This window comes from Helicoverpa zea, chromosome 8, assembly GCF_022581195.2.
Source record: "Helicoverpa zea isolate HzStark_Cry1AcR chromosome 8, ilHelZeax1.1, whole genome shotgun sequence".
Taxonomy (NCBI): domain Eukaryota; kingdom Metazoa; phylum Arthropoda; class Insecta; order Lepidoptera; family Noctuidae; genus Helicoverpa; species Helicoverpa zea.
In genome coordinates, this window is record NC_061459.1 from 6,482,179 (window position 1) to 6,502,122 (window position 19,944).

Below are 19,944 nucleotides of genomic sequence, written 5' to 3' on the forward strand. Positions count from 1 at the left end.
TTTTTGCCTGGACTGATTTATTTTCATAATACATCTATTATTTTTAAAGCTTATAATAAAAGTTTATATTTAGACTTTATGCTGGAAGAAAAATAACGGATTGGAAGTAAAATACATAAGTACATACACATATTACAACCTGTCACACATGAGATCTAAAGTAACATAATTGAGGGGATTTTTTTACTTGTTTGTACCCTAAAGGCTCCTTAACTACTGAACCGATTTAGAAAGGACTTTCACTGTTGGAAAGCTTGTCAATAAAACAAAAAAAAACTAAACGCAACCTGAGTTTAAAACATGAACACGTCAAAGTTATCGAGAGGAATGAATGGTCATTAATTAATTAGAGTGAACCCTTTGCGATGTGTCCCTCAGGAGTCGTTACTTAATTACCATTACTCATGGGCTGGTCCCGACCTCCGCTAGATACGTCAAGATAAATGACTACTTACTTTTATACCTGTGCGGCCGAAATACTACCTATGTCGGACAGTGTTAAGATAGTTTTAGATGGACTATACTATTGGCATCATTGACTCACTTACGCTATTTCATGTCAACCTGGAAGACTTAAAGTAAATCGATGAATATATGAATAGCAGAATGTACAACAACAAAATCTTATGAAACTACATAAAAGAACTATTCTCAAGTTCGCCTCCAAGTATCTATTCATAGTAGTTTAAGTGGAGCTACCCCCCACAAGGAGTATTTATTTTTAAAGTTCTGTGGACCGTAACAGGTAACGTATGACCTTGCTTTATACTGCTATTTTCCTCCACAGGAAAGAACGCGGCGCAAGCATTATTCAAAGCCAAACTTTACTAATGCATTTTATGGTCGAGGGTAATATTTACGAGGCCCAGGTGAACGCAAAAAACGTACGTAAGCACCTCATCGGGGCCGATTTTAATATTAGTTTAACGCAATATTACTACGAAACTCATCCCCAGCTTAAAAATAAAGTTTAAGTTATGGATATGAAAGAATAAAGAGAAAAATAATATAAGGTCCGAAAAAAAGCCATTCTGCCTCTAAATATGTAATTATTTTTTTATCACAGCATCCCAATTGCTTGTTATCTTTCTTTTAGCACCCAAGACTTAAGAAGCCGTTCTATAATCCCAGTATTAAGAGTTATACGTGGCGAGGGATTTGAAACGTGTTTTCCCCTATTTTCGGGGGCCAAGCCGTCGCGTCCCGCTATCCCTAAGGATTTTATTCCGAAAAACCTCCATAAATATTTCTTACTGTATTTGTATCTTCCTTGGAGTATCGTTAGCACAATGTTTCCCTTTTTCCGCTAAACCGTGTTAGCATCTGCTCCCACAAACTAGACCGAAGACACACAGGCTGTCGGACAGTACCCAAAGTCACTGTTGTGTAATGAAATATTGTAACTATTATTAACACTGATATCCCTCAAAAAGAACAATATTTTATATCAATTAGTTCGCTGTCGGCAAAAATATGAAAACAATTTATTTCTGCGAGAATAGTAGTCATTTGTTTTGATTACCCGTTGTAATCAACATTTTGTATCCGAAGATGTACGATTTGTGCAATGAACGAGCTTGCGAATAAAACAACAGTAAAGTAGCACTTTTGTGAAATCGTTTTCTAGTTAAGTGCTATTTGAGCTTTCTGCTGAGCTTATTCTAGTGCTCTTATGGCACCTGGCAGAGACTGAACATGACAAACAAATACACTTTAATACATTTGCTCCAACGTCATTACAGTTTATCGGTACTTTGGCGCGAACCCGAAATAAATAGCCGCTATCAAAGAGCGATTACACAAACTGTTCACAACCCCATAAAAAGACAAACATTACGAAATCTCTGATGTCAAAGAAAAATAAATCGCCAATAAAGTTTAACTGTTCAACAATAATGTTATAATGGTTGTAACAAAACCGATGTTTTATAATGTTGACCATGGCCTTTATGTGAAATTCGGCTTTTGACAAATATTCCAGTATCTAAGATATCTACTGTGGTTTCTGCTTTGTTTCCACAGTATACTAAATATGTAATTAACTTATTAGGTTGTATTTTGCCTTTTGATCTTCGTTAAATTTTCTTAACTTTCAGTGGCCTTCGACTTAGAAATAAAATATAATAATGTAACTACATAAAATTGAACTTTGCCCTGGATCTTCGTTAGTAATTTTAATAATTATATTGAAAGCCAGTAAACCTTTAAAACATCCCGTAACTGTAATAGCTGCGAGTTTAACGATTTCCGCTTTACTTTTGTATTATGCCATTTACCTACTTTGGCAATAGATTTTGTTCGGTAAGGTAATATAAATTTTATTGCATATATTTTGAAGGTATCGAAACTCGAGCTTAATTGCAATTCACGCCATTCACGTTTATGTGCTTGGCAAAAACATCTGGCCCCTTGATTGCTTACGTTTTTATGTGCACTTAGGAACTCAAACACCACTCCCGGGGAAAATGTATCCAGGTACCTAAATAATGCAATCACAAAGCTCCACATTTATTGCCATATCGTTATTTACTTATTTAAATTACGTGCGCAAACTGTTTCAACACACACACACACACACACGCTCGCGGGAAGTGTTCAACATAATTACGAAATCATAAAATAGTTTCATAAGGTCTGTGGATTGTAAAGAGCCACAGGTCTGGGTTGCCAGATTACAATCTCTGCCGAGTTTACGCCACCTTGGTTGGCTCCATTAGCAAATTAGCTATATTTCTGATTACATTAATGTCCCAATAGCTTTTCATCACGTCTGTTGGTTTGAGTGGTAATTTTTTAGGCTTTACAGGTGGTTCGGTAGGTAAACATCAATTAGGTTAAGCAACATGTATGTTGCATACGTCACGTATTGATGCTTGTCTATAGCACATATGGTGTTAAAAGTTAGTATCTCTAATAATGCTTTCGTAAAAGCGAAACCATGTCTCTCGATCCTTTGGGGGATTTTAAGTAACCGCATCGTAAGGGTCAACTGAAAGGTTTGACCATACAACAAGCATTTGGAATTGGAACAATGGATATGGACACAGATGAACTCTAAATAGCAGATCCGTGTTGTGTTTCACGAGCTTTTTTCACTAAACATGATGAAAGAACAAAAAGGACATTCAAACTTATTCGTAGTATTCTTGCATCGTTTGAAAATATTTTTGTGAGAAGAGTGTTCATATTTTATACACAATTTACTTTAAGCTGCACTATCTATTCATTTCTACAACCAACATTCCCATATCATTTGGCATTACAGTTTCAACGAACTAGCAAATAAAATATGAATTTCACAGAGCCCTGGCAAAAAGTTAGTGTAGCCATAAATTCATTTTTATGACACCCACTAAATAAGCTATCCATATGTATGTATATGCCGCTAGTAAAAATACAATGCAGACAGATGGACACTACGCATGTACGTGGGAGACCATTTAATTGAAAAATCTTGTTTAATTTTATTTAGCATTTTGAAACGGAAATCGGGCTAGCGCAGATTGTTTTTATTCAGTCGTATAAAACTTTCAATTACCATTTTCGATTCAATTTCTGCGTTCTTTTTGGAAAGTTCTAAAGCCAACGTTAAATTCGAAGTATGAAACTAAAACAAGAGCCAACATTATGCAAATAGTTCCCCAAAACTAAAATAATAAGATGTTGAAGTGTAACAACAGCCGGACACGGGATAAGGGCATTTGAATAGCCCCTAGGTGCGTTAGTTATTCAGCTCGCGACTCGCCGGCCGCCGCCGCGCGCTCGTAAATCAAACTCGCCATTCGCTTATGCATTATACAGTTTTATTTGTGCGAGTCCGCTGAATAGGTAATAAACTATGGCAGGTGAAATGCCCTGCGTGTTCGAATGCGCCGAGAATTTGAAACGTACGCAAATATACGTCTGTTTACTGCGGCCGTGCCACAACATATAGTGTTACTGATTGGATTACCTAGGTTAGTGGTTTGGTGACGTTTTGGGATGTTTTTTCATGTTTGTGTGATTTTCTGATTACTTTTGATTGGCATGTTACATTTTAACTTATGTCCCTAAAATCACAGCAACCAAAATTCTGATTAGATAACAAATATTTTGTAGCAAAACTAGTTCCGTACTTACCTACCTATACATCAACTTACAAATTATAGTCACAAGAAATATATTCCAGACTAAGTGTAATTAGTGTTTTTTAAATTCGATCTTCTACCTGTTTGCTACTAATTAAAATCGGCATCTCATTAGCTAGTGTAGAGCGCAGGTTATTAGGCATTTTCCGAAGGTCCCTCCATCTCGCGGCGCGACGGACCAGAAAATTCAGTGCGGTCCTCATTCCACACGAGACCGTATACTAGTCCGTACGCCTGACGCCGGCCTGCGCTAATCCTCTTACTAATTTCATTATCTTTGTATCAGCTTTTTTAGTTTTTTAAATCGTATTGATTTTAATTGAAAATGTCTCGTAAACTTTCGTTAGTTTTCTATCGTATGGTTATTGATTCAATATTACTGAATCAATTGTTGGTTGATATATCAGAAATTTTCTATGCGTCTATAGATTCATCTTTTTTTCCTGTATAAAGAAACACTCATCATGCAAAGCCGCACACGGCGAAACGAACACTTTATAGGTTGTATCGATTTTATTATGATTACACAACAGATACAATCCGGATGGCGATCACCATTCATGTTAATGAAATAGCAAATAAAATGATCGTAATTACGGGAACGTTTTTACCGTATTGTTGGGAGCCCGTCGCCGAATCACCTGACATTACCGTAGCGACAATATTTCCAACGAATTGGCCATTTATTCAAGTACCAGACATAATAACTTTTGTAATTACAATATCAACATTTACGGTGCATACCCTCGGCGTTTCACCCTAAGGGAGGGTGATGTTTAACATACCATTTTTGTGGGAAGCCGTCATTTTAAAGACTTTGTAAAATTAAAGAACGCTTTCTCCAAATATAAATTCTTAGACATTTTCAAGAATAAAGGGATAAGTTCATACAATCGTTTTTATTACTACGTGCTTACTTAGTTACTTTTATGTTTCGTAACCAATTGTATTTCATGTTAATTTTACGTAGTAATGAAATTAGAAATGCCTTTAGCATACACAGTTATGTAACTGAAGATCTGAGACTAAATAAACCTTGGAAAGCGTATCGCCTGAAGCCTTTAATTGATATTTTCAATTATAATTGATGTTGCTTATGAAACTACTTGTGTGGGTAGATTTGCGCTTCGTGTAGTAATCAGGTTAGTTTTTAGTATCCCGATCAATTTGTTCACAAGATGAAAGGAGCGTTTTGACACTGGAACGGAATTAACTCTTCGCTCACGGCGGGCGTATCGTAAGCGTATTGTGAGTATATTGTGTAGGCACAACGCTACGCGCGTAGCATGGTAAAGACATGCTTACGCTACGACGCCGCGCCGCGTGCTCAGTGCCTAAGTGAACGTTCTGCATTTATACTTGTGAACTAATTGCTCGATAATAGAGGATAATCTATACTAATATTATAAAGCTGAAGAGTTTGTTTGTTTGCTTGAACGCGCTAATCTCAGGAACTGCTGGTCCGATTTGAAAAATTATTTCAGTGTTAGATAGCCCATTTATCGAGGAAGGCTATGTGCTATATATTATCACGCTAAGACTAAAAGGAGCGGAGCACCAATGAAGAATGTTTCAAATCGGGGGATATTTTCCTATTGAGAGAGCTTACGCTGCGTGCGCTGCGTAAGCGGTTAATGTTTCGCAAAAATCATGTATGACAGAATTGTTCCCCTTTAAAAGTTCTAAAAAAATATCAGTCTATCTTTTAAGGTTAGGTCACTATAACCTTTTTTTAGCCCAAAATAACTATTCCACGCGGATGAAGTCGCGGGCGGAAGCTAGTGAATGATACAAATGATTCAAATAATAAATGTATTTTTTGTTCAAGTCAATGACTTTTAGCCACAAATATTTTTATATAAGCACACGTTTTCACCATGAACAATTTTCTCAATTACCTACTCAAGGCTCAAAGTCGCTGGTCGTTCATGTTTGTCTAACGTGCACTTAGTACGTTGTAATATGATATACAATGCGAGTGACAGGTAGAAACAGCATATTAAAAGGAATTTAATCGAGTTTCACTTGCCTGCCTGCCTGTGTGCCTTAAACACATTACATTAGGTACAATTGGAGCGTAAAAGCGATGCTTTGTTGTTTAAATATCTAATAATTAATGTTTTCACCGACTTCCAACGAGAAAGGTTCGAAATTTTTTTTTGTTCGCAAGTTTTATTTTCGATTACGATTTGATTGATATTGTTGTGAGCTTTATTACAACCTACATCTGCTTATTTATGTATTTTTAAAGTTGAGAACCAAATTTTTAAAGTATAGTCACACCAAAAAATCTGGAACATACATCCACAGGGACACCAGTAGAATAATACCAACCTTTTTGCTATATCTTTGAAAATAAATTAACATGAACATAGCGTGTAGTACACATTTCATAAAAAAACCCATCGGTCGTGTGTATTGAGTGAGGTTTATACTGAAAGTTTGTACGGAGCCATGCGGCCGGGCCCTAAGGACACACATTCTACTTTGTTCTTACACACAACTTTAAGAAGTTGCTTAACAGATGTTCCGCCTGACTTTTGTCCCCAAGTAAGTCATGTATCCTTGTAACATACGTTTTATATGCCGCGGAAATAATGTCTGCCGTATACGATGGGTGTGTTGCTAGGAATGCCCTAGGGAATTATAAACCCTTTGATGGGATATCTGCATCTATGTAAAAAAGAGGCTTTTTATATAAAAATTAGCCGCCATTTTCTTAATACTTACTTTTCGAAACAGAGCGTCACGTGAAATAACGTCACGCGCGATATGAAAGAAAGATTGATTTGTAAGAAAGGGTAAACAAATTTTTAAATAGAAACAAAACACACGCCAATGACGTCACGCACGAAATGAAAGAGATAGATAGATAGTCAAGAAAGAGTAAACAAATGTTTAATTATACAAAAGACATGCCAATGACGTCACGCACGAAATGAAAGAGATAGATAGCTAGTCAAGAAAGAGCAAACAAATGTCCAATAAAACAAAAGACATGCCAATGACGTCACGCACAAAATGAAAGAGATAGATAGATAGTCAAGAAAGAGCAAACAAATGTTTAATTAAACAAAAGACATGCCAATGACGTCATGCACGAAATGAAAGAGATAGATTTTTTAATTAGACAGGGATAAATAGATATCTAAAGTCATCATCATTATCATCATCTCAGCCATAGGACGTCCACTGCTGAACTTAGGCCTCCCCCTTAGATCTCCATAGATATCTAAAGTGAATCTAAGAAAACAATTTTCAGGAAAAACATAACTCCAGTTTCTTTTGACATGAGTATAACTGGAGGTAACTTCCTTCATACGAGTGCGAAAAACAGTTTTGAATAAATTATCCCGCGAACAAAAGGTAGGTAATTAGTGACAATATGAATATCAAAGTATGTTGTAATTGTACTGATGTAGGTACTACAAAATACTGAGTATCTATTTTGATTACAGTCGCGTCGACAAGTACCAGTACCTCTGACAGGCAAAGCATATTTTCAAAACTGAAGCAACTCACTCTGTGTTACAGGCGCGAGCAAAGTGGAAGCTCAAAATACTAGCTAAACGTGACTAGCCGATATTGCATCATTTGTACACCACATCCAGCAGCGACTGCACGTTCTCCTGATCTTGAACGCAGTGTTGTATCGCTCGTATGTATAGGTAAACACTACAATACTTTGTCATTCTTACTGCGTTATTGAACTGCAGCACTGAAGCACGCATTATTCATTTTAACATTGATGAACTGATTGGTTTCATAGAATATCGCGCCTGGTGAATAGAAAGCCCAGTGCACATTGTCCTTTCTAAAAAAGACCTCAGAATACGTACGTAAATATATGTACGTCTTATATGAAATAACCGATCCTGATCACAACCGGATTCCATAGGCAATTAAACTTTCTACAAAAGATAGTACCGTGGTTTAGTAACCCGAAGCTTTAGAAAAACATAATTGAATCTAGTGTAAAATTTTCGGAAAGCAAAGACCTCTTCGAAAAACTCTCTCGTGTAATGGAAATCGTGCCCCTCGGCCCCCAGGGCATCGCGGATTCTCTGCACAAAAGGCCCAACAAAAAGGTCCTGCCGTCACATGAACATTGTAAAACTCGGCCTCGTATTCACGTCTCCACTTACAAACCAATAGCGTCTTAAAATCTTCACATGTAAGATTCAATTTTGTTCCACCAAGATTGTTTTGTAACAGTTTTTTCCAATCCGATAATGCGACCTTAGCGTCGGGATCATGGTTTACTACAAATTGTATTAGAGTAGTAGATTTAACTATTTACGCGGTGTACGTCCGGCGGAGCAGTTGCGTGACTCCTCCCTGCCGTGTGGAATGCTGATTCTTTTGTTATCATACGTGGCGTAAATTCTTTACAACATTGCAATCCTGTGAAGTTATGTTGAAAAGTCCATTATTTTTTTGCCAGCAAGCAGACGATGCTTCTTGAAATGTATATCAGATCAAGGCTATCGAAGTACATAGACACGGAACTACGTCAGAGTAGGATACTCAGCGTAGCTTCATCTCGAGTGCATCTCTCACGATCACGGGAGCTTTTGCCTCTAAGGAATCGATTATCCGTAGACGTCTCGCATTCCTCAGATATCGTCTTCATCTCGGCGCCGATATGACGATGTGCATTAAAATATCTATGTATAATGTTGTGATGCAATCATGTTCTACTTAGTTTTCCTTGATAAGTTACTTAAAAGGGTAGGTAGTGGTATTCTACCTTGGAACTAAGATTTTTACTGTATGATTTTGCGACTGTGACTGCATATTTGTACAGTGTGAAATTCGCATTAATTATGTTTACCTCATGTTTTGCAAATATTTGGACGCCGTTAGCATTGACTCGAGATAAATACAGGTAGACGTATTTTTGTGGTTTGTGCACACTTTTAATATATTTTACTGAGAATCTCTCCTACAGAGTTGTTTGTATATTTACACAATAATTTTGTAATGCATAATTTCGGCAGCATAATAAGTAGCTGTACATATTTGTTTAACCTTACCTTTTAAATAATTACGGTAAACATTATTGATGTTATTACTAAGAAGTTAAACAGACGTTTGACACGTGTCTAAGAAAATATGGTATTCGAATTGTACAAAACGAAACCTTCTCCAATGCTTAGATATGATTTAATAAGCTTATGCTACGTTCAGACGCGCGCCGCGCAGCCCGGCGGGCTGCCTGGCGGGCAGCGCGGCGTGCAGCCCGTCGCGGGCAAGCGGACATTCAAGCTGTTCACACGCGCGCCGTCGTGTCAGTCAGTGCAAGAATGGCGAGCAGCGAGGATCTCGGTGTTGTTGCTGTCATAGCCTTTGGCTTAACTTATTTTTATTGGAAAAAGAATCAAAATGATGAACGACGTTAACAATTCCGCCATGTTGTAATCTCCGATCGTAGCGACTTTCTTAGAACGTTTAATCGTCACGAAAGCGCAGGAGAGACTGACCGGCCGCGCGCGTGTAAACAGTCGCCGGGCGCCCGCACATTCATCCTTTGAACTTTGCCAAAAAACCGACACTCGCCCGGTTCGCGGCATTCACGGGCACGGGCGCGTTCACGGGCTCGGGCGTACCGTTTACACGCTCGTGAACGTGACTGTGCCCGTTGAATGTCGATTTGAACGCGCGCGTGTGAACGTACCATAACTGGTTTATTGATTTTAAGAAAAAAATATCGTAGGTATTAAAAAATTAAAACTTTTAAAATATGGTCAAGAAAAAATAAAAACTAACTTTTGTATCTTTGAGGGCAATAATATTAGAACTCTGTTACAAGAGTACAAATAGGTTAGTGGAGTGTGGACTCACAAAATGATGAACTAAGCTTCTAGTATTACATAGCGAAAAAATAAGATTTTCCATCACCGCGTACCGTCTTACAATCCAAATAAACATAAAGCCATGAAAACACAACAACAAGCATTATCTCGCCAAAATCCTTGTATCGAGTTGTGGAATCGTTCGCATTGTTGTCCTTTGTGTTCGCGTTCGCATTCGTTTTCCATCGTACACCATTATTCACATTAAGTGGACAGATCTCGGGTCAGATCCAGGCACAAGAAAAGCACAAAAAGTGCCCGCTTTATCCGAGCATGATAAATCTACTTCAAATCCGAGAATAGCGTCTTTTATGAACGAAATTGAAATAAACCGACCGTGCGGATAACGGCTAAGTAAGAAGATCGAGATCCTTTTAGAATATATTGGTGAATCATTTTCATTCATCAAGCCTACTTAGAATACCGTCTATCTGCGCACTTGTGTAGGTGGGCCCTTTAAAGTAGTTTCCATAGAATTTCATCGAAGAACAGTTTGCTTGGTCAGCGTTCGAACAAATTATTTTCTATTCCATTCGAAAAAAGTAAGCATTTAATTTTCTTACATTTTTTTCTCAAACAAGTCGATAAGGAACATTTTCTTTGGTGTTATCTCAAAGATGACAAAGATAGCTACGTAAAGGTCTACCTATACTTTGTTCTGTACGAGAATCGAACACGCAACAGGCAAGCTATACCTCGGTCGCTAGAACCACTCCAAGCGCGCAAGCTTTGTATCCAAAGTTTGCTGTTCTCGTGAGATATTTAATTGTCATGTTTTCTATTAATATTTCATCCAACTTAATGACAAATGACACAACAATAAGATTTTTACAAATTGTTTACAAATATAACATTAAAATTATTTCAAAAATCACCTATTACAAACGTGCTTCATCCAATAAGAGCACATATTTTTATTTCACACTAAAACATTTATTTTCTTTTTCTCTTATTCCACATAATAGATCGTTCGGAAGATATGTCCCTATTTTTAGTGGTGGAGATGAAATCGAGCGTGAAATGGTTACCACACGGAGCGGTTGTCTCGTGAACAAACGAATACCGGATCGCCGTTTGCCGCCGGGGCGTTTGCCGGAAAATTGGCTGGCACACCACTACGCTCCGGCTTAATAATAACAATGTATTGAATGTCTGCCCTCCCCGTGATGGGCAACTATCTGATAGAAACCGGCAAGAGTGTGTTCGTAAATTAAATGAAAGATTTGAATGTTCCTTTTAAATCACACTGAAGAAACTGAAATGTTTATACTTTGCAGCGTTTTCAGGCAGGTCGGTTTTGTAAGGCGCGACACATTCTGAGCGACAAAAAGCCTGTCGGTTTTACATGTCATTGTTTGAACCGAAACTCGTCAATTGATTGCTCGTTGGGGTGTCGTACGATCGGAAAAGCCGAGCGGAAAATCCGTCAGTATGAAAACTGTAATAAGTCATTAATGCTGCGCATGGCTGCTGCTAATTATTTACTACTGTAGGAAGAGGTTATTCTACAACGTTTAAAAATCATGCATACCCACTATCTCATTGCTTCCTGAAATCCTCATTCATCGCAACACAATTTTATCAGAAAGGATTATCTTTTGGTGATGTTGGATATTTTAATGGCTATAATTTCAAAATTTTAACATGAATGTGCTATTGGAAGAATATTAATAGTATTAAAAAATCATACGCTACACGGAACAAGCTGCAGTAGGGACTGCGCATCTGGTATTGCCTTACAAATTAATCTCTATTGACTATTGTCTTTGACTAATTGATTGACAGAAAATGTCTATATTTTATTGAACTTTTTTGATGACTTGTCAATTTAAATTGCTTACTTTTACAATTTATATATTTTTACTATCAGGCGTTTTTTTTTACTTCAATAAGTAGGTAAATTTCTGTTTTTAATAGTCTTAAAAAGGTCCTCTTATATACTTCTACATTTAAAGTAGAATAAACTACTTGCTAGATATGAATACAGAAATGAGTGAGGATGAAATGGAAGCTAACAAAATGCGAAATGCTCTTACTGCTATCGCAAATGAAATGCAAAAGTATGTACCCCAATGTATCAGTGCTTTAATTAATGTTCAACATCACCTTTATTTACTGTAGGGAGGTATATACCTACGCGAACATTGGTCACCAAAATCAACCTAACGGAATTTCTAAAAGCAAAACTTCTCGTCCCCCTCAATTGAGCATGTTGCCAAAGCCTTTAACAAAGGTTGTCAGATAGACGTATCTAAATTTATCTAAGTTGACCAGAATCTGAGAGTTAATTCGAATCAGAACAATCCACTGAAGCTTTCTCAGAAATTCCATCAGGTATTTAAACTTGTAATGATAGCGTCTAGCGTTTCAAATATACTTTTACTTACCTATACTTCACTTCTTCCTAAGGCTACACAGTGAAACTGCATCTTCAAATGAAACAGAAAAGAATGAAAATGGAGAAACTCTAAATAAACTTATAAAATGCAAGACAAATCTTAATTTGAGAAAGATTCAAATTAAAAAACTAAAAAGAAATCTCCGAACAGCATGTGGTAAGAACATCAGTAGATAATTATTAAAAAAATACACCTAAATATTAGATAGGTAGGTACAATTAGGTATATAATAATTGGTTAATTTGGAAAAATATATTTTCAGTCGTTGCTAAAACTATGTCATCAGCTAAGGCAGCCGAAACAGCATCACTCAGTACCCATTTAGATATCACAAGAAGTAAATATATGGACTTAGTACACCAACAGAGTGAAAAAAATGAAGTAATACACCAATTGAATGGAGAAAACCGTGCTCTCCGTAATCGGCTAGATTTTTACAACAACATTATTCAATTAGGCTATAAAGAGTTACAAAATATGCGAAATGAATGCGAAGAAAATATTTCTTTTGCCGAACAATTGAAACATATTATTGTTTGCTGTGGACAGTATTACGCAGATCATTTTAATGAACATGAGAGATGTACTCGATTAGAACAGAAAAATAGGTTCTTGAATACTAAAATAGTCATAATGGAAAGTAATTTGAAAGCAGCTACAGACGAACTCCGAAATCTTCGTACTTGCATAAAACCTTACCGTGAGAAAAGAGACACTCCAACAAATTCACGGCATTGCATTGACGTGGTGTGTTCGGAGTACAAAATGGGTTCTCACCAAAGAAACTTTGCAAATGTAACCATGACGTTTGAACTAAATAATTGCTCTTCACCACCTTCTATGAAAGATCTAGACCTAACCAGCCACTTAAAGACAGTTAAAAAACTTCTCGATGATCAAGATAATCTCATAAAAGATCTGAAAAGTCTTTCAAAGGGAATAAATGTTGATGAAACATATTTTACTTATTTTATTTACATTTACTTACATCATCTGTAAGTACCCATCCTAAAGGCTCTGAAACTCCTAAAGCTATTCGATTTTTTTTTTAACTATTGGTAAGCCTACACTATTACCAGTTGACAGCAATGTCAGGCTATGTTTAATGGCGGAACGGGAAGAAGTTCCCGCGCGTTATGTAGGTATACAGCGACCTGCCTAGACTGAAACTCCGGCTACACGACAGACCGTGGTGACCGAGGCCGTTGACAGCTTTATCATAGTGGCAGCGATAGCAATATTTTGGCCAGCTGTACAGTAGTTGGCTTAAATAGTAACTAAAGTTTGACATACATTTGGATCATAGCTTATTACCGGATTTGAATCACCAACAATTAAAAGAGAGGTTGTCATCCCTAAGTTTAAGCCAATTCAAGTTTGTTTTGTACGTGAAATAGTGTCCTTAGGTCCTAGGCCTAGTACCTAATCAAATTAGTATATATATTAGTATATCATTAGTAGTAATAAGAAATTCCATCTTTTCCTATCTCTATTCCATATTTTCTACTTATTCCAATTACTTACGCTGGGATGTATCTACCTGGGTTTGAAAAAGAGTTTTATGAATTTTAAGAGAAATACACTAGGTACTAGCTACTAGTTTTTCATTTTATTTATGTGTATTTTTTGAGCTTTTATCTTACGAGCGAAGCGGACGTACCTACCTACAGATCATTTCGAGATTTCCAGGGATAATACAGAATGGCAAAATTTTCAGCTTTTTAACCTTTTGGTGAGATTTGGTTCTAGCTCTATTTTTTTATTTTATTGAACTCATACGATAGGTATTTTTCGTGGTTGATTCTCTAACCAGGAAAAATATCGTATTATATTCATAAGTTTTAATCTAACGCCATCTTTACTTTTGTGTACGTACGAATTTAGTTTATTACTGTTATTGTCCACAAGATGGCGCTGTTTTTGCATTGTCAAGCTTTGACGTACTACATACACAGATAAAATAACTTTGATTGACATTCACGTTAGTGACATTTTGACAATCAACAACCAAATTATCGTCATCGCACGTGTATATTATTTGTAGCCTGTGACTGTGAGTGATTTATACTTGTATATAGGACTTGGCTACATAAATATAATAACGATTTGTTACATTCATCTAAATATAACACAGATGCATGTTGCTTAAAGTCTGTGCATCGTCAATATTGAAACACAGTGCTACAGTTGTAAACTTACGACAGTTTTGTAGTAAAAGCGCTAAAATGTCTTTAGAAGAAGCTAAACAATTTGCCGCTCACCGGGCTGTTAATGAGTACGTAACAAATGATTGTATATTCGGCGTCGGCAGTGGATCAACTGTTGTATACGCGGTTCAAAGGCTCGCTGAAAGAGTGGAAACGGAAAATTTGAAGGTGACCTGCATCCCTACATCATTTCAAGCAAAACAGCTGATCGTTAAGCATAACCTAACATTGGGCGAGCTCGATACGAATCCTACGATAGACGTGACAATCGATGGAGCCGACGAGGTGGATGCTCACATGACGCTCATCAAGGGTGGTGGCGGTTGTTTACTACAAGAAAAAATTGTTGCCTCTTGCTCCAAGAAGCTTATTGTTATAGCTGACTACACAAAAGATTCTAAAAAGCTAGGAGACAGATACAAAAAAGGTATACCAATAGAAGTTGTCCCCATGGCTTATGTACCAATTCAGAATAAGATTGCTGCTCTTTATGGAGGGGAAGTGAAGTTACGCAAAGCTGTTGCCAAGGCTGGCCCTGTAGTGACTGACAATGGTAACTTCATTCTCGACTGGGTGTTCACAAACCAAGACTTGGATTGGGACAAAGTAAATAAGTATATAAAAATGATTCCTGGTGTTGTAGAGACTGGTTTATTTGTAAACATGTGTGAGAAGGCATACTTTGGACAGCCTGAAGGCAATGTAATAGAGAGAGTTGCTGTATAATTTAGCTGATAGTTCCAATCATGAACTCTGCTATTGTGTTATGTATTTTTGGTGTTCTTGTTTTAAGGATCAATTTATCAATGTTAAGAGAACTTAAGTATATTCCTAAAATAATGCAAGCTATACATTGATGTAATTAAGAGTTGAAAAGTACTAGCTAAGCGAAAATATTTTTGTATGATTTTCTGTGTACTTAGTACATATAAAAAAAGCTATGAGTTACATAACTTTGTGTTTTTATGAATTTCGTCATTTTTTTATCAGCATAAATATTCTTTATCAGCAAAAAACATTGACCAATGTTGATTTCACAATCAAATGCCTTAGTGGGTGGTAACAATATAATAATATGTATGATAAGAATTAGTTTCACTGATAGTTAAACAGTAGTTTACTTGCTGGTCCATTTACTTAAGACACAATTTAAAATTTTCAGAGGCTAGGTCTGTGTTCTTGGAACAATCTTCCAGTTGGATCTAAATAAATATTCTAAATATGTAGTTATTAGAAAAATAAATAGATAAAGTTTCAAAGATTTACTTCCTCCTCCTTGTTAAATGTGTACTATGGATTACCCTCAAACTTAAATCTCATAGAAAAATATTGTAATAGAGGTATTACACTAAAAAAGCGTCAAAAAACTCCTCATCACTGTTGACCACAAGCATGCCCAAAAGGCTGGCAGCATTGCCATACTGGATGACAATGCTTATCCTTTGTCCAAGGTTGTTAGTAGCTAGCCTTTTGGTCATGCGAGACGTCAAGCAGCCTTTTGGAATCTCATAATATCTACTATCTCTTCTATGTGTGGGTTATTCTTAAGTAGATACCAACTCTTGTTTGTCATATTAATGAATGTGGTTGTATAAATTCTTGTTACTGAAGTGAGCATTGTTGTGTTTGTGTCATGTCCTGGATAATATTTTCAGGTACATTACAATATGGGTAAAAATAAATGATAATAAAAGAAAAACTCTATGATACTTCTTTGATTTAATCAAATAAGAAACACACTTTGGCAAATTAAAATTTTAACTTGTTTAAAAGTAAACAAATCTGTGTAAGAGGTAGAAAAAATAAAATGTTAAATAGACTTATCATAGTATTAGGCCTTGCACTTAAAAACTAAATTTTTGTTAATTAACAAGAACTTGTGGCAGATTTTTTATTTGCTTAACAATAAGTCTTTTGTAAATAAACTGTGTGATCTAAACAGATATATAATTCAGATCTTCTATTTTATAGCATTACATTCATATAGATGCCCAAGAACATGTTTTATTATACATATATTTAGGGAATGTAAAACAGTTGCTATTATAATAAAACTTAAATGCATTTTTACATTGTTCTTATTAATAAATATTCCACTCTTCTGTACACATTTTTACAAAAAATATCAAGCAAGAATTTTATTTCAAAACACTTAAATTGTGCAATCTGCCTTTAGCTTGCTGGCACTATGAGTTATCATAGGTTGATTTAAAATCTATTCAAACTAAACACCTACAACAATATGTTATCTTAACCAGACCAATTAAGAATAAATTTCGATTAGGGGGACTGAAAAGGTCATGTCTATAACATATTTCATTTAGCACATTACTTTAGTAATTCATTTGTTAAATGAAATTTTACATTTACTATGAAAGAATACAGTGGTCAGAACCATATCTTAAAGCATACAAACCAATTTTGTCAAACCACACTAAAAATAATAATTTGTGCTCTAATAAGCGAATTTCTGTCTTGAAGGTATCCTCAATGAATTGTAACAGCTTGATTTGAAAACGCAGACCCTTTTTAATAGTGTTAACATGAATGACTTGCAGCCAGTTTCTTCATCAAAAGTTAAAGCCAAAGTAAAAGTCAAAGTAATGTCTACAGTAAAAGTAACGGTCAAATTCAATTTTTCTATTAGTTTTGCTGTCACTTTAGCCTTGAAAAAACGTACTTGACTGTTACTTTTACTTTAGACATTAATTTAGCTTTAACTTTTGATGAAGAAACTGGCTGTTAGAAAGACATAACATTTAAGACATAAAGCTTCTATTCTCTATCTATGACAACAATAAATTGACATACACATTGAGAGGGAAATGAAGGTTATACAAAAATGCCCAAACATTAAAAATTGGGGTGTTGAAACAGGAATAACCAGTATATTCAACCTATCTACATTACACCAAACATTCAAATATATTTAGATGATGATAATAATAAGGGCTTCAGATAATACTGAGGAACTTAAAACCTGGACACCCTGTGAAAATCATCAGAGTAGTAAATATTTTGTCTTTTCAAACAAACAGGTACTTTTTTGTGAAACTCTAAAAAAATTGCATATTTCTGTGTATCACTAAAACATTCAGTTGCAGTTGAGAATATTTAAAATGTAAGTGAACACACATCAACAGTATAGTGTAAGTATAGTGCATCTGTAAATGTCTAATAGAGACTTGTTTTTTTCATGATGCGTAAGAATTCTTCCTGATTGATTTCCCCATCACCATCTCTGTCAGCCTCGTCTATCATCTCATGAAGTTCTTCATCTGTGAGGTTCTCACCAAGCTCTTTAGCTACTCTCTTCAGATTTTTAAATGATATCTTGCCTGGAAATATAAAATTATAACAAAATTAAACAAACCAAGTTAAACTCTAATAGTGATATGCATTAGACTGCAACTTCAAAGGTTCTACTGAAATAATTTATAGGCACCAAATAAAGCCACACTATTTGATTAGAATTGAGCTGAAGGAACCAACCAGAAGGTCATGACACAAACGAGGTAACTGTTCACTAGACCAAGACAAGTGGAAAGGGCAAAGAGACAAGTATGCCTTCACTCGATTTACAAGCTAAGGTGATCTTCACACTGCCCCGCATCACGCTGCATCTTGCGTGTCGACGCACCTACGCGCGTTCCTGCGGGAGTGCAGATCTGCATTATCGTGCGGGTTTTTCACGCACTCACGCACGTAGGTGCGTTTCGTAGATTCACGCAAGGCGGCTTCCATTTTCAAATATACTCGTCACGCCCATTCAAAATCACGCGCGGCAATGCGGGATTCAGTGTGCCATACCTTGCGTCTCGCCCCGCACCTACGCGCGGGGGTGCGTGTTTCTCCGCATGTATGTGCGTGATCCGCATGAACGCGCGTGGATGCATTTTCAGTGTGTTGGACTATGCGTGTTTTCCATACAAACGGAGATATTTCCATACAACGGAAAAAAAACGCATCCACGCACTACGCTGCATTATGCGGGGCAGTGTGATAATCGCCTAAGTCCTATCTAAAGCTTTAGTGTACAATAACTTACCAGTTTCGTCATCATCAAAAAGTTTGAATGCTTTCATTATCTCTTCTTTAGTATCCTTTTCTGCCATCTTAACAGTCATCAACTCTTGGAAATCTTCAAAGGATACCTTGCCATCTCCCTTATCTATTTCTGCAATCATCTTTTTAATTTCTTCTTTTTTCGGCTCAAAACCTAATGCTCTGATAGCTACCTTCAATTCTTTAGTATCTATTTTCCCTGTATTTTCTGTGTCAAAGAGATCAAATGCTTCTTTTATATCTCTTCTTTGTTCGTCTGTCAACTCAAACTTAGGTCCTGACTTCTTGCGTACTCCTCCAGTGTTATTGGAGCCAACATTTTTCTTCTGAATATTAGCTACAGCAGTTGCCTGTAAATACGTAGCAGCACGTATGAAAATGGACCAGAATACAACTTAAAATATAGCTTATTCTATTATGTATGCTTATTATTTATCTTTTAAGGTAAATGGATATAACTACGAAATGAAAATGAATAATTGAGTGCTCTTCTAACACTTACCATCGTGATAATTTGTAAAATAATTTGCTGCCTTGAAATTCGTTACCCACATACAAAAGTTGTGTTAGAAGCTAACTATCATGTCTGTTATTCGCAAGGAATAGTAATCTTTCCAATATATTGATCCAATTTCTATGTTTTCAAAATGAAATAATCACAACATTGAATTAAAATCGTCCATTTATTGATACAATCGACAAGTTTAAACCATTTAAACAAGTTTTTTTTTGGAGCAATGTCAGTGTCAGTGCTGTCCTGTCAAGTGTCAGTCAGCTTATTCTATTTTTGTTTATGGCAATCGATGCCGTTGATGCTGATGTCGACGATTCTGCAATTTGCAACACACCGTGTTAGGGATAACGGTGAAAGGTGTAATAGGTAACAAGTGTAACAACCAAGAATTTTGATACTGGTTCCATCCAGAGGGCTTTCACGAAAGAAGTATCGCAGACGCAACGCTATTAGTGTCTATGCGATAGCTCAGTAAATACGAACAAAAATATATAGTTCCATTTTCCGCGGGATTTCTTTCGTGAAATAATAGATCAACAAAAAAGGTATATTATATTTAAATAGAATATTTCTTATATTTAAATAGAATTCCTTTTTCCACCTCATAGCCTAGCCTTGTCTCAACTACGTTGGGGTCGGCTTCCTTCCAGTCTTACGGGATGCAGCTGAGTACCATGCTTACAAGGAGCGACTGCCTATCTGACCTCCTCACCCCAGTTTCCCGGGCAACCCAATATCCCTTGGTAAGACTGGTGTCAGACTTACTGGCTTCTGACT

The 19,944-nt window shown here is 36.3% G+C and overlaps 3 protein-coding genes across 3 annotated transcripts; 2 read left to right on the plus strand and 1 right to left on the minus strand.

Annotated features, from left to right (window-relative positions):
• The first annotated feature begins 11,971 nt into the window (after window positions 1-11,971).
• On the plus strand, window positions 11,972-13,380 carry LOC124632611. The gene is made up of 3 exons (XM_047167506.1): window positions 11,972-12,042; window positions 12,392-12,537; window positions 12,644-13,380. Exons 1-3 carry the CDS (start codon window positions 11,972-11,974, stop codon window positions 13,378-13,380), a joined length of 954 nt encoding a protein of 317 aa, XP_047023462.1.
• A 992-nt stretch (window positions 13,381-14,372) lies between these two features.
• On the plus strand, window positions 14,373-15,541 carry LOC124632341 (ribose-5-phosphate isomerase). Its single transcript, XM_047167139.1, has one exon. It carries the CDS (start codon window positions 14,520-14,522, stop codon window positions 15,312-15,314), a length of 795 nt encoding a protein of 264 aa, XP_047023095.1. The 5' UTR covers window positions 14,373-14,519; the 3' UTR covers window positions 15,315-15,541.
• Window positions 15,542-16,292: 751 nt separating this feature from the next.
• LOC124632342 (caltractin) lies at window positions 16,293-19,378 on the minus strand. The gene is made up of 3 exons (XM_047167140.1): window positions 19,156-19,378; window positions 18,637-19,003; window positions 16,293-17,926 (listed from the first exon to the last, which is right to left on the minus strand). The coding sequence occupies exons 1-3, from the start codon at window positions 19,156-19,158 to the stop codon at window positions 17,763-17,765; spliced, it is 534 nt and encodes a 177-aa protein (XP_047023096.1). The 5' UTR covers window positions 19,159-19,378; the 3' UTR covers window positions 16,293-17,762.
• Between the last annotated feature and the right edge of the window lie 566 nt (window positions 19,379-19,944).